Below are 14,957 nucleotides of genomic sequence, written 5' to 3'. Positions count from 1 at the left end.
AATGCTGAAAACAACCTAAATGTCCGCAGGCTGTATCCATCTCATGCAGTGTCACACGTTCATGAAATGTCTTGTTCTGAAGAATAAGGAATGACATAGGGAAAAGCTCTCAATATAATTAATGCTAAAGGAAAAAAAATCAGGTACAAAGCTCCACATACGTAGTACATAAATTTGGTTACATATATGTATGATGTAGACCTAGCACTCTTTCTCCCTCCTTTTCTCTTTCACTATAATGTTAATAGTGTTTATCTGAGTTATGAGATTACTGGAGATTTGGGGGGTTTTGTTTATGTATTGTCTAGTTTTGTCGTAGTACTTTTAACTGAATATATATTAACATTATACTGACAAAAAAGTTAAGAAAAACAGACCTATAACAAATGATGAAATGGTGAAATATAAAGGGAACCTTATTTTTAATTAATTATTGGTTTATTTTTATTTGCTAAATAATATATGAATACATTCTCAGTATGGAATGGCCATTTAGAAGTCTTTAAAGGAAAATGTGGAAGCTTGTATCTCATCCACTCTCATCTACAAAGGAAACTCTCTGGGTAGTTTGGTGACTATCTTTCCAATTCTTTTTCTACCCACACACTCATATATATACGTATATGTATGTAACATATATTTATACACATATGCATAACAATTTTAATAAATATAGATGAGGTGATACCATATGGATTTGCCTTTTTTATCTTTTATAAATTATCATTTATTTTATAAAAATTTTATTTTAAAAATTAAGGCCTTAGAGGCACCTGGGCTCATCGGTTAAGTGTCCGACTCTTGATCTCAGTTCAGATCTTAATCTCGGGGTCAAGAGTTCAGGCCCCATGTTGGGCTCCATGCTGGGTGTGGAGTCTACTTAAAAAAAATTAATGTCTTAGAGACCTCTACACATGTGTAGATATGGGTCTGTCTCATTCTTACTAGTTTCAAGGTTCTTCCTCATTATTTTATTTCTTAATTGAAGTATAGCTGGCACACCATGTTACATTAGTTTCATGTGTACAACACAGTGATTCAACAACTCTGTAAGTTATGCTGTGCTTACCACAAGTGTAACACCCTCCGTCACCATCCAATGCTATTGTAGTACTCTTCACTATATTTCCTGTGCTGTACCTCTCATCCCCAGTTCTTTCCCATGATTAATGAACATTTACATTGTATCCTTCTCTTCTATATCACAAACAATCCTGTATCAGATTTCCTTGCACACAGGTTTTTGGGCACATGTACAAGGCTCTTGCTAGACCCAAAGGTTGTGCACATTTAAAATTTTGACAGATGAAATCAAATAACCTTCCAAATAAATTTTACATTTCTACTAGTTATAGCCCCACAGACAGCCTTTTTCCTAAGAGGAACTCTATATATAAATATTCGTTGATAAGCATTTGTTCTACAAGTGTAGAAATGCTTTGAAAACCCTGAAAATTGTATGCAACCTGTCTTATTCAACCTGTCCTCTCCTCACTGGTTCATATTCTGAAGAAGTGAACATAGTAATTTATATAATAATAATATACCTACTCTGAGATTGTTATGGGATTAAAAGAGGTAATGCATATAACAGTCCGTACTCAGCAGGCATTCAATAAATATTGGCTTTTATTTTTAAAATATTCAACAAATATTACATGCCTACTGTATGCAGGCCCTGCGCTAATCTCTAGAGCACAGCCAAATAAGACAACCAATGTTTCTACCCAAACACAGTTTACCATCTCATGGAGGAAATAGCAATTAAAATAAGTCCTGGTTAAATGTGACAAGTGGGAGGTGCAGAGTGAAGATGCAGGAGAGGTCCCTAAGCCAGTTTTAGTCGTCAAAGAAGGCTTCACACTTGACTGTGAGAGTTCAGACCCAGGGGCAGAAAAGGAGTTATGAGGTGAGGAGAGGGAAGGGATGTCCTAAGCAGCAGGTGGGGGAGTTCAAGGGTCCAAGAAAGTTTGTCATTCTAAAGTATGTTTGGTGTGACTGGAGGAAGGTGTTAGCACTAGTAAAGGAAGGGCCGTGGTTAAGAAATTGGAATGTCATCCTGAGGAGAAGCAAAGTGTTTTTAGCAGAAGATCAAGTTTGGGCTTCAGCTGCAATGTGCGGAATAGTTGGAGAGGTTTGAGGCTGAGAAGGTGAGAGTCAGTCAGGAGGCAAGGCCTGGGTGACTCTGACCCAGGTGGCAACAATGGGAGTGGATCCAATGTTATTTTCAAAGTCAGGTAGATAGGACCAAACTATGTGGGGCTGAGAGAGAGAAAAATGTGGAGTAATTTCAAGAAGAAAAAACTGGAAGAGTAGTGAGGGTCCTGTTCTTTAGAAGAACATTCTAGTCTTCTGACTCTAGAGAGCAAAGCCAAGGGATGAGGATCAACATTTTTCAATTGCATTCCACCATTGGCACTTGTGCTTGGTGCTTTTTATGACCATGTAAATTCTCATCACAGTCCTGTGAGTAGTTATCACGCCATCCAGCATGCTTCCCTTCCTCCATTATTGATAGTAAGAGCACGAATCATGACGATAATGGAAATATACTGCAGTAAATTACAATTTCACTCTCAAAGCATGCTTGTATCTTTTATTCCTTAACATTTTCTCTGACTGGAAGAGACCCTCACTTAGAAATGGAAAGAATAGAAAGACAGTAACCTGAAAATAATCCTCCTTAGTGGGATGTATAGCTTTTTGAGATTTGGACCTCATGTTTTATGAAAAAGTAGACACAAAAGTAGAATGGAGCTGAAAAGGAAACCTGAATCTTAACCCACTTTACTGAGAATTTTAATTAACTCTTACTCCTATGTGCCCAGCCACATCTGTCTGGGCTGAATTGTAAAGCAGTGTTTGGCTTTGTCCCCAGCTCTTTGTTTCATTCATGACTTATGTATGGGCTCTTTCTTCTTCTGGAACACAATGCTGTTTTGGTTTTCAATGTTTCCCAGACCAGCATCAAATCTGTCACCTTGGAAATGAAGTATTGAGCAGAGAGGTTGCCCTAGCAACTCTTCATTACAAGATGCTAACTGGCCCTTTTGGTTTCAAATGGACCAGATAATTTTACCTTAGCTCTTTCAAAAAGATTAATTCATCGCCAAGTCATATACAGGATAAAATTGTTTTAGTTATTTGATGAATCTGGAATTCAGAGCTCTTTATTGACAATTGCTTTGAAGAAAAGTGAATAATTCAGGAACATTAATCTGTATCACTGGAAAGTTCACATCATCATCAACATCATGATGTTCTTTAACAACATCCCATCAAGACTTTCTGCTTTGCCCTAATCTGGGTTCATTAGGCACATAACTCCATGGTCAGATACACTGGGCTTACACACTAGCTCTGTCATTTACTTCTGACAGGCCATGGCACCATCCCATTAATACAGCACATGATGAGCCCTCATTACTGGGCTTTGAGCAAAATATTTGATATCATCAAAGTATCATATCTAAAAGTTAGAGCAACTTAGTGACGTTGCTGTTCATCTTGTCTAGCTGACAAGGAAGTTGGGTGCAAAGAGGTGAGGGATGCTGTTAAGGACAGGCGTCTTGTTGCTGTCATATACAGTAGCGTTGAATATAATGAAATTATGTATTGATAGAAAGGCTTATCTTAATTAAAAATTTAAAAGGACAGTTATTACAAAAACTATATATATTCACTGTGTATAAAAATTAAGAAATACAGATAAGTGAAAAAGAAACAGTAGAGTCCTAATTCCACCACTGATGAATCATTTGGTGATTGTCTGACCAGACATTTTGCTACATATGTATCCTTTGTTCTTTGTCTTTGTTTTACCAAAATGAAGTCAAACTGAATATACAGTTTTATGCCTTCATTTTTACTCAGCAGTCTACAGTGAACATTGTTCCAGGTCAACAGATGTTTATCTACTATGCCAATTAAAATGTTCACTAAATTGAAAAGAACAACCTTTTATTTTCCAAAAGTTTATATGAAAAATGTGGGACATAATCTACCCTCTAGTAAGAAACGTATTTTCTTGGGTTTATGAATGATCTTGTTGACACACCCCTCCTTTGCCAGTTAATTCTGTGGTCCTGCTTTCATTTGTTCTTCGGAGACTGGAGATGTTCCCGTTTGAAAGCAGACATTTAAGCTTCTGCACTCAGCACTTTATGCATCTGCACTGTCCATAAAACCACCACATCTGTGTTCAGAGTTACCCAGGCAGGATGTGTGCAGCTCTGGCGTTTTCATTACGCACATCCCGTCAGACATCTCCTTGGCCAATCTGGCAGCAAGCTCAGGGATATTTTTCGGAAGAGCTGATTAAGTTGAAAAAAGTGAAATTGGTGAATTCAGCCAGGGTTGAACAATAAATATATAAACACCAGTTTCATACTGTTTTCTCATTTTCAAAACGTGGCACTGCTGATAAACACAGAATGTGGTCAGGAGGAATTCTACCTGTAGTATGACTTTAACAACTAATACCTGTGCGGACATTTCTGTTTCTGTTTCCTTCATTTAGCATATGTTATGAACATATTCCTGTGTAATGACCATATTTGGATGAATTTTTAACTGTTCATATTCAATAATATGAACTATTGCAACTTATTTAATTATTCCCCCCATTAATGCACCGTTTACTTGGAATTTTAACAATACCTATTTACCTACATCTTTGTTACCACTTAAGAGAAGTACATAAAAAAAAACCTTTGCCAATTGCTATGTGAAAATGATATTTCATTTTAATTTTCTCTTCTTTTATTGTTTTGGAATAGTTTTCTTATATAAGCTAAATGTCTCAAAATATTGTTGTGTCACTTTATTCATATTTCTAGCAAATGCCCCTTAAAAAATAGCAAAGTTACATTCATCCCATGCCTCAATTACCAAGAATTCAAATTTGGTGAAATCCAAACTTCATTATGTTTTACAATGTAGATAAACATTTTTTGAGCCTTAACCATTATTTTAATTTATATATAGTTCTAGTCTTTCAAATATTCAATAAATGGTTACCTTGTGCAAGTATTATGCTAGAAAACTAGTAGTTTTTTTTTTAAGGAATAAAGAACAGCAGAGTTCAGTAGAAAGAAAAGCCATATAACAAAACCTGCAATTCAATGTATATATCAATATAGGGACTGAGTGAGAAAATATGTAGAGTGCTTAATGCTTGGCATAGAGTAAAGGATCAACACTATTACCGTTATTGACAAAACTATTCTTAAATACAGTGGTTGCTTATGGGTCTAACAGTGGGAAAAATTCTTTTTTTAATAATATTTTTTATTATCTTATGTTAGTCACCATACAGTACATCCCTAGTTTTTGATGTAAAGTTCCATGATTCATTAGTTGCGTATAACACCCAGTGCACCATGCAATACGTGCCCTCCTTAATACCCATCACCAGCCTATCCCATTCCCCCACCCCCCTCCCCTCTGAAGCCCTCACTTTGTTTCCCAGAGTCCATAGTCTCTCATGCTTCATTCCCCCTTCTGTTTACCCCCCCTTTCTTCTTCCCTTCCTTCTCCTACCAATTTTCCTAGTTCTTATGTTCCATAAATGAGTGAAACCATATGATAATTGTCTTTCTCTGCTTGACTTATTTCACTTAGCATTATCTCCTCCAGTCCCGTCTATGTTGCAGCAAATGTTGAGAAATGGTTCTTCTTGATGACTGAGTAATATTCCATTGTATGTATGAACGACATCTTCTTAATCCAGTCATATGTTGAAGGGCATCTTGGCTCCTTCCACGATTTAGCTATTGTGGACAATGCTGCTATGAACGTTGGGGTGCATATGGCCCTTCTCTTCACTACGTCTGTATCTTTGGGGTAAATACCCAGTAGTGCAAGTTTGGATCATAGGGTAGCTCAATTTTTAACTTTTTAAGGGACCTCCACACTGTTTTCCAAAGTGGCTGTGCCAACTTGCATTCCCACCAACAAATTTGTGTGGAACCAGAAAAGGCCCCGAATCGCCAAGGAATTGTTGAAAAGGAAAAACAAAGCTGGGGGCATCACATTGCCAGATTTCAAGCTATACTACAAAGCTGTGATCACAAAGACAGCATGGTACTGGCAAAAAAACAGACACATAGACCAGTGGAACAGAATAGAGAACCCAGAAATGGACCCTCGGCTCTTTGGGCAACTAATCTTTAATAAAGCAGGAAAAAACATCTGGTGGAAAAAAGACAGTCTCTTCAATAAATGGTGCTGTGAAAATTGGAGAGCTACATAGAAAGAATGAAACTTGACCACTCTCTCACACCATACACAAAGATAAACTCCAAATGGATGAAAGACCTCGATGTGAGACAGGAATCCATCAAAATCCTAGAGGAGAACATAGGCTGCAACCTCTTTGGCATCGGCCACGGCAACCTTTTTCATTACACATCTCCAAAGGCAAGAGAAACAAAAGATAAAATGAACTTGTGGGACTTCATCAAGATAAAAACCTTCTGCACAGCCAAGGAAACAGTCAAAAAAACTAAGAGGCAGCCCACGGAATGGGAGAAGATATTTGCAAATGACACTACAGATGAAAGACTGGTATCCAAGATCTACAAAGACCTTCTCAAACTCAATACACGAGAAACAAATAAATCAAAGAATGGGCAGAAGATATGAACAGACACTTTTCCAATGATGACATACAAATGGCTAAGAGACACATGAAAAAATGTTCAAAATCATTAGCCATCAGGGAAATTCAAACCAAAACCACATTGAGATACCACCTTATGCCAGTTGGAATGGCAAAAATTGACAAGGCAGGAAACAACAAATGTTGGAGAGGATGTGGAGAAAGGGCATCCCTCTTACATTGTTGGTGGGAACAGTGGGAAAAATCCTAACAGAATCAAGCCAAATTAGCTGTCCATGAATTCTAGCAATGTCTTCTTTCTTTGTGGTCGATGACTCCCTTTCTCTCTCTCTTTCTTGCTGTCTCTCTCTCTCCCTCATTCCCCCCTTCCTCTCTCTCTCCCCTTCCCACTCTTTCTCATAGTTGAAATCTTTTCCAGAGAGTGTGATTATTAATATCAATTTGGTAAGGCTTCTTTCAGGTTAATCTCAAGAGAATTGAAGTAGGTAGTAGCTTGAGGCTCTTTTTTTTGTTGTCAAATATTGTCCAAGAGGGTCTCTTGATTTTCAGTATGAGAGGTAATAAGTAAATCATTTTCAAAGGAGATATGATCAGGTTTTATTCCCTTTCAAACAGAGCTGTTTCTTCATTAACTGCACCCTTCTCCCCACATACTTCCTTGCAGAAGCTGGGCGGCCATGGTTCTGATCCCTCACGTCCTATCAGAATGCCCCTTACGACCTCATAGTCACACTACATTTGACATCATAAAGAGAATATCCTATGGGACCTCTATGTGACCACCATGTTGTAAAAACTAAGACCACAGACTGAAGGTGTGGAGTATGACTTTGTCTTTCCCTAAATCTGCATGCAGAAAGGAATGAGAGAGGGTGCACAGAGGCAAATTTGAACTGCTACCACACTGAAGTACATGATGGCCACGCAAGGCGTGAGATCCAAAACCACAAAAGAGGGAAGTAGAACATTAATATAAATGTTATCATCTTGCTAAATACTTTATGGTGTTGATTTGCATTTGGGCCATATGTTGGCAAACTTGGAGAGCTATTTATAGACTTCTAAGGAGGTATTTTTTCCAGGGGTGAAAAAAATGTAAAGGTCTTTGATTTTGTAGAGATTGATTTCTTTTTCCTCTGAAAGTTTTTGTAATATGTAGCTCTATTTTGAGAGTTGTGGTTGTTTTTTTTTCCCCCCATTATGGCAAGCTTCATTCAGTGTTCAAAGCCCAGTCGACTCACCTTTTAACCTACTGTTCTGGCCCCTTCCCTTTGACAAAGGTTGCTCCAGAAGCCACATGCTGAACCCCTGTGTCTGACAAGTCGTGAGGTTCAATTTCACAGCCTCTTCATTTCTTTCTCTTAAGTTTTCTGAATCTTTGCCTATTTTCTTGTTTGTTTTGGTCTTGATATTTAAATTACAAAATTAATATACGTAACCATCCATTTCAATGTCCTTTTCTTCCAAGATAGGTTTTATTACTTAAAGTGCTCTTTTTCCTGTCCATTTCTTCTTATGGCACTTCTGTATGTTTTTGTACTTTTACATAACTGTTACTTCTTTGAACAACCTAATCATAATTAATTTTAATTATAATTACTATTAATCGCTGTTAGATGGCTCATAAGATTAATTTCTTCTCAAGTGAATTGACATTCTCATTGTTGATTTTCTCAGCCGTCATTTTTGCATTTTTTCCATTGTATATTTTGTAATTTTAGTATAGATTAACAGGATTTTTTTAATCTGTATTTTTCTTTCTCCTTCTGTTTTTGCCGTTGTCTAAATCCATCCCCCTGTGTCCCCCCTCACTGACATTTAGAGCTCTTGTTCCTCGGTGGTACTGGAATGTGATAGATTCAGAGGGTGGCTTGGTATAGTTCTTGGTGGTGAGGCTACATTGGTGTCCTCTCTCACTTGGCAGAACCTTCTGCTAGGGGTGAGAGACCCTCAGACCAGCACTGGCTTCAGGCCCTGAGCCTGACTGGGGCCCTCAGCTCACAAACACCCATAGTCCCACTTGCTCTCCGGGAGTTGTGCTCCCGCGCCCCTGCTGTCCTTAGACACAGAGTCAGCAAGTCCACAACTTCAGCCCTGCTCACTTGTTCCCAGTTCCATTCAACTTTTCTATCTAGAAATTTATCGGCCATGCATCTGACCTTTTTTCTTTCCTTCCCCCTTTCCGTTCTCTGAATTTTTTTTCTTAAGCAACAACAATACAATTTTTGTATAATTTTGCATATAAGAGGGAAGATAAAAGCATGACCTATATCATCTCGATTGAAAGTAAAAATTTACTTTTCAAAAGCAATTCTCCACATTTTCAAAATGCCTACATGCTGCTTATGGTTGGACTCTTATACAATTTTGAAGCAATATTATAGCTTGGCATTCTGTTAGTTAGACTTTTCTTTTTTGTTTAACTATAAAGATATGGAGTATACTTTTTTATGAATATATGTTTATTCATTTACCAACAAATATTTGTTGAGGGCACAGCCAATGTTCTAGGTAATGGGAATGCTCTGATGGAGCTTACATTCTACCAGGGAGAGAGAGGTAACGTGCAAAGAGGTAAGTATATAATATTATAGGTATTAAGAAGATGGCATGGAATCATAGGCATACCCAAAGCCAAAAATAAGCACCAGGTGCAAACAGAAAGACTAAAAAAAGAGCCCTCTCTTTCTGGTAGTCTGCTGTTCTTACAGAATGTGATCACTGAAGCTTCTTTGTTGGACATTTATAAGAATCTCTTACAAATTGACAAGGAAAATAAAATAGTCCAAAGATGTTAAATATAATCAGATATTTTCAAGAGAAAATAAAATGTGAAATAAACGTATGAGGAGAATGTTTAACCCAAGTAGTAATTTACAGAGTAGCAATGAGGCGATCCTTTTACTTAAAAATTGCCCGCTCCCATCAATTTGACAGGGGCTTATGAAGATGATACTTGATTCTGACTAGAGTTTCCTGAAGCTGTTGTTTTGTGTGTGTGCATGGTGGCAATTTAAACACGTAGTTTTAAAATTGGAAGAAAAAGATTAGCAATGATATCTCGGATTCTTATTTTTTTTCTTTGTGATTATCTGTATTCTCTCATTTTTCTGTAGTTACATCGGTTTTATAGTCAGAAAAACATGCTGTATGGCTCTGTAGATCCATTTTCAACGCACATGTTAACCTATCAAATGACACCTTCCTTCGGTTTCGCTGTGTAGGTGTTCCCTCTGGCACACGTGTGCAGCGACACCAACAAGATGACATTAATTAATCCCCAAGGAGTCAAGCTCAATATCTACAAGCAAAAAGTGGAACAGGCCATTAAGAGCTATGAAAAGTGAGTATTATTCCTGGCTGCTCTTAACTGGCTGTGGAATTTGTTTGGGCTTGTTTTCTCTTGTTTTAGCTTAGATTTTTTTTTCCCCTTTACCTGGAGCAGCTACTTAGTGATTGGCCAGAAGGAGTATCAGCAGTAACAGCCACAAACAGAGGGGCTTCCTGTGTGCCAGGCCCTGCATGAAGTACGCGATGTGAGGAAGTCCGACAGAATTTTAAAGGAACCGCCTTCCCTCTCCAGAATCTACGGAAATCTCATGTTTCCCTGAGATCCTTAAGGCTTTCCCTCAAGCAGAGTGAATTCGATCATTTCAGCACCTAAGATTTTGTAGAGTGACTAATGAAACTCCACAATAATGAGATGATGGAGACAATATAAGGGTCTCTTACTACATAAGCCATTTTTCCCAAGATCAGGAGGATGATCAAGTTGGCTCCAGTGAAAGTTATACTCTTAGTCACTGTGTTAGTGCTGAGACGGGGGTCTCTTTTCACAAGGGCAGAAGCCTGGTCGCACCCTTGGCCTAGCTCTGTGTTCCCCTCCCCGCCCCACTCCCGGCACTTTATTAAGCCTCTGTGCCTAGCACTTAAACTTGCAGCATGCGCTGCTTCTCCGGGCAAGCGTTTCCTTGGTTCTGGAAGCTGTGTAACTGGGTTTTCACCTACCACCAGGTGGGTGGGAGGAGTGAAATGAAGTACACGAACGTTAACGATGTGTCCTAGGCAGCATATGCTGGTCTGTTATCATTTTGCAGTGTGTCTAGTGCATGTTTGAAAGAAGAACAGAGCCTGACTCATGCCACGTGGGGTGCACAGTCCGGACCAGAGGCTGGCCTTTCCCCACAGTGGCCATCACAGGCCTCTGTAAATCTCCTTTCAGCGGAGCCTTCTCTGGCCCTCACCTAAGAATGGAGGCTTACATGAGCTCCTTCAGCTGCCTCCAGGCTCCTCAGGACTTCTCTGAGTCCTTGTCTGCCCTTCCTTTCTCTTGCAGACATAGTGAACTATGCCAAGGCTCGCTCTTGTCTGTGGGCCTGAGGTTTTGCTCTGTAGGTTTCCCCCCATCTGCGCACGGAGACTGCCCCTCTGCTCTGTCTCTCTGTCTGCGCCAGGCAGGCCTTCCCGTGCCTCCCAGCAATGCTGCCCCTCTTCCTGTCCTCCAGCTGTCCTCTTTCATTCCTGTCTTGCCTCAGCTCCAGTGGCCCTCCTCAAAAAGGCCTTTCCCCAGTCACTCCACCACCCACCCTGCCTGTGGCCCTCAGAGGGCTCACAGCTTCTGCACAGGCCTGTCTCTCCCCTGCAGGGACATCAGCTTCCAAGGGCTGGAGCTTGGCAGCCTTGCTCTCTCCCTTGTCTCCTCTCCCTAGCAGGCGTTGCTATGTTTGTATTTGACTATTGGAATTTAATTTGAATCTGATCTAATTCACATGTAGTTATTAAAATTCATCAAATTCAGTTATTCAAAGTATATCATTCATATTATAATTGAATTTGCTTGACTCAGTCAAATATTTGAGTTCTAGAATTACCTGGTTTGTGAAAGCCTGGTGCAGGGCCACAAGCTAGGGCTTTGAGGTCCCAATCCTGGGTTTCATTTTTAACTCTGACATCTACTTTGCAGGTCACGTAACAGTTGCAAGGTTCAGATTCCTTATTTACAAAATCTATCTCAAAGGCAGTTATGAGGGTTATGTAAATTATAGATAAAGAACAATTAATGTTAATTACCTACCCCTTTCATTCCCTGAATCTGCTGCTCCTAAAATAACCATAAGTACATAGAGTATAATGGTCACACAGCTCTTCCCCCCACATTAACCTTCTCCCTTTCCAAAGACAGGGATCCCTCCTTCCCTAATAGCAAAACTAAAATACAGACATAGTAAGTGATTTGGCCCACTTCTTACTTCCAACAGGTGAATCTGGAAAAGCCTTTTGGGACCCCTAGAGAAATGCATGTTGCTATTATTAATAGTAACATTAATTTTAACATGATTAATATTATTTAAAATTCAATATCATTGAATTAATATATATTGTGATATTTATATTAAATCAATATTTAGTATTATTATTCAATAATATTAACAGTATTATACAGAACAAAACTTCCTGGTCTTTTGCATTCAGCAGTATATAAGGATTTTGTCGGCATAAATCGTAATTCCCTTCTCCATCTTGCTCCACCTTTCTGAAGATATACACACTATGAAAAGTAATTAATGAAACTCAGTTTACTCCCGCTCCGTCCCCAGTATAACATTTCTAAGGAGTTTCCCATCACAAGTAAGGCAGATATAAGCCTGAATTTATATGGTTAACGATGACCAGACAATTGGGAAGCTCACAGCCCTTTGGCCAAAATAGTGACATAAACTAGCTATGTTGGTCACACTTACTGGCTGTGTGTGGGAGTCCTTCTGTTTCAATACTGTGTGAATTGAGATAGCAATTTTGGCTTTGTGTGTCTGAGTATGAACTTTGAGTGAGGGTTGCCAGAGCCGGCTGGCTTCTGAGGTCATTTTTCTGAAGCTTATTTTAATTTTGAGGGTAAGATCAAGGTTGTAGCCCCCAGGAGAAGCATCAGTTCTAACGTGGCTATGGGGCCATCCTTAGTAACCTCTGCCTATGATTTCCGAAATGCTCTGCCTGCTGTTTAGATTTCTGAAGCATCGTTAGTTACAAGTTGCTTTGCAAATTCTGGTAATTCTCGGCACAAGTAGATTTGTCAACTAGAGGTATGGAGAGCTCATGAAGGCAACCCCTCAAGCAAATTTCATTCTCCTAAAACAAAAAGAAGAGGCCAACTATGGTTAGTAAAATCCCTGAACCAAGGGGTGGGCCAGCCTCATGACCCATACCCTCTCGGCATCCCACAGGGACGGCCCTCATCCCACACCCTTCGTGGCTTTCCCACCGTCACCTGGCCTGTCAGTGGAGCCAGGATTGACACTCTCAGCTGCCCTCAGTTCACACCCACCGCACTTGTTCTGCCCTTATGCTTTGAAGTATTTCAGTATAGATGGAAAATAGGGGGAATGACAGAGGTTATGTAAGTGTGCTCTTAGAAAAGTATTTTCTCAAGGATTGAATTAAAATTAGCGGTGTGTGCTAGCATATTGGACCCACATTTGCTAAGGGCTTCTCAGTTACCCAACCTCGCCCATCTCCAGAACCTGGAGGGAGTAAACACTGAGTTATTTCTGGTCACTTTATATGTACATCGCAGTCCTCCCAGCACCAAGGTAGGTGGTGTTATCCTTGTTTCAGTGATAAGAAAACAGAGTTTCAAAAAGTTATGTAACACAGGATCACACAGCAGCAAAGTAGAGGCACTGAGATTTGAACCCAGAGCCATGTGGCTCCAAAGCCCTTGTCCTCACTCCCAGCCTCCCTACTATACTGCCTCCACTTTCAAGGTTTAGTTTTAAGGGGATTTTTAAATGAAGTTGTATTTTTGTTTTTGTTTTCAGAGAAACATATACACACAAGCCAAAAATGCGTCCTATGAATCCTTTAAACAAGTCTTAGAAGCCCTGCTTATCGATACATGAACCACAGAATTAAAAAAAAAACAAAAACAAAAAAAAACCCAATTTCCAAATAGGCCCCAAGGAACTCAAAGCATCCGGGTGAGACCGAAGCACTAAGCTGGCTCATTGCCTGCTTCCCGATCCTTTGTGTCACGTACAGAACATTTACCCATGTCAGACAGGTTCTGTGTGCTGGGTACACACTGGCTCGTCGATCCCTCATGGCAACTCTAGGAGGGAGGTACCATTATTATCCACATTCTACAGAGAAGCTGGCTGCTGGCCCAAAGTCTCACAGCTAATAAGAGGAGAAGCCAACTGAGCTTTGGACCCAGGCAGTCTGGCTCCAGAGTCTACGTTCTTCACTGGGTGCCAGACCCCCTTCCCACGGTCTCACCAGGCGCAGGAAGGGAAGTCAGGCAGGGTAACACCACCCAAAGTGTTCTCAGAGCCCTGTGCCGCTGATGCTGGGTCCAGTAGTTAGAGAATGCCTCCTGGAGAGGGGCAGTATTCTCCAACCTCACGTTATTGAAGCTTGGTTTTTGTTTTGTTTTGTTTTCCGTGGAACCCCAGCTCCCAGCCCCCTGGAACCAGTGTTCTGTGCCCTGCACTCCAGGAAGCCTGCTTTGGGTAATGATGCAGTAGTACAGAACGGGGGAACAGAATGGGGCCAGCACCTCCAAAAGAAGCGACACTGATTCCTAACAAGAAAAGGAGCCAAGACGACCCCATAGAAACCACTGGCTTCAGCCTCCTTCTTTCCTCTCTCCACAAACATGCTCAGTGATGAGCTTCAGAAAGCTTCAGCACTGCCACCATCACCAAGCTGTGATGACTGAGCAAAGCACTTCATCTGCTTGCCCCGCTCAGTGACCTTGTTTGGAAAACAAGCAGGTCAGGCTGGTTGATCTCTAAAATGTGTCCTGATCCTATTATTTATGACTCTCTTAACCCCTTTTGCTCAGAAAATCCAGGTCTAGAAGAATGTCTATAGAAGTTAAACTTAGGGCACAGTTATACTTTTCCATAGGAAAAAAATCAGTGGGTGTTTAGAGACTTCATGCAGAGAAAATGGCAACCATTTTGTTTACTGCCATGTCTTAGTCTGGGTTTTACCTGATTGAGCTGAGAGCTGTTTCCTCCTTTAATATTTAACATGATTGCTACAAAGCCATGAGGTTTCTGCTGTGATGCCGAGGGAGGCAGATACTCACATCTAATCTCTTTAAGCAAACAGCAGTGACGTGGTCCAGGGCAGGTGTCCCGGGTCTCGGGCTCTGCCCGCAGTGCCCTTCTGAGCCTGATTTCAGCCTTTTGCTATGAAATGAATTACTGCTACTAAATAATTATTGTGTGTTTTTTTTAAACAGGCGCTTGAATAAAATTGTTTGGCGAGCATTATCTCAAGAGGAAAAAGAAAAGTAAGCCAGTTTCTCTTCACTTTTTTTTTTTTTTTTTAA

At 40.1% G+C, this 14,957-nt stretch overlaps 1 protein-coding gene across 12 annotated transcripts in view; it reads left to right on the top strand.

The window, feature by feature from the left end:
• The window catches only part of VWA3B (von Willebrand factor A domain containing 3B), a 215,316-nt gene that overhangs the window by 152,605 nt on the left and 47,754 nt on the right, over positions 1–14,957 (top strand). For all 12 annotated transcript variants that reach the window (XR_007190847.2, XR_006408145.3, XR_006408143.3 and 9 more), the window contains 2 exons: positions 9,847–9,965; positions 14,868–14,918. Coding sequence is in view for 9 of the 12 variants with exons in the window: in XM_044378496.3 (XP_044234431.2) it covers positions 9,847–9,965; positions 14,868–14,918 (170 nt within the window). In the remaining 3 variants the exon portion in view is untranslated. The remainder of the gene's footprint in view (positions 1–9,846; positions 9,966–14,867; positions 14,919–14,957) is intronic.

The sequence above is a fragment of the Ursus arctos genome, unplaced genomic scaffold (genome assembly GCF_023065955.2).
Source record: "Ursus arctos isolate Adak ecotype North America unplaced genomic scaffold, UrsArc2.0 scaffold_8, whole genome shotgun sequence".
Taxonomy (NCBI): Eukaryota; Metazoa; Chordata; class Mammalia; order Carnivora; family Ursidae; genus Ursus; species Ursus arctos.
The sequence above is the reverse complement of the archived record's forward strand: the minus strand, read 5'-3'. Positions and strand labels throughout refer to the sequence as shown.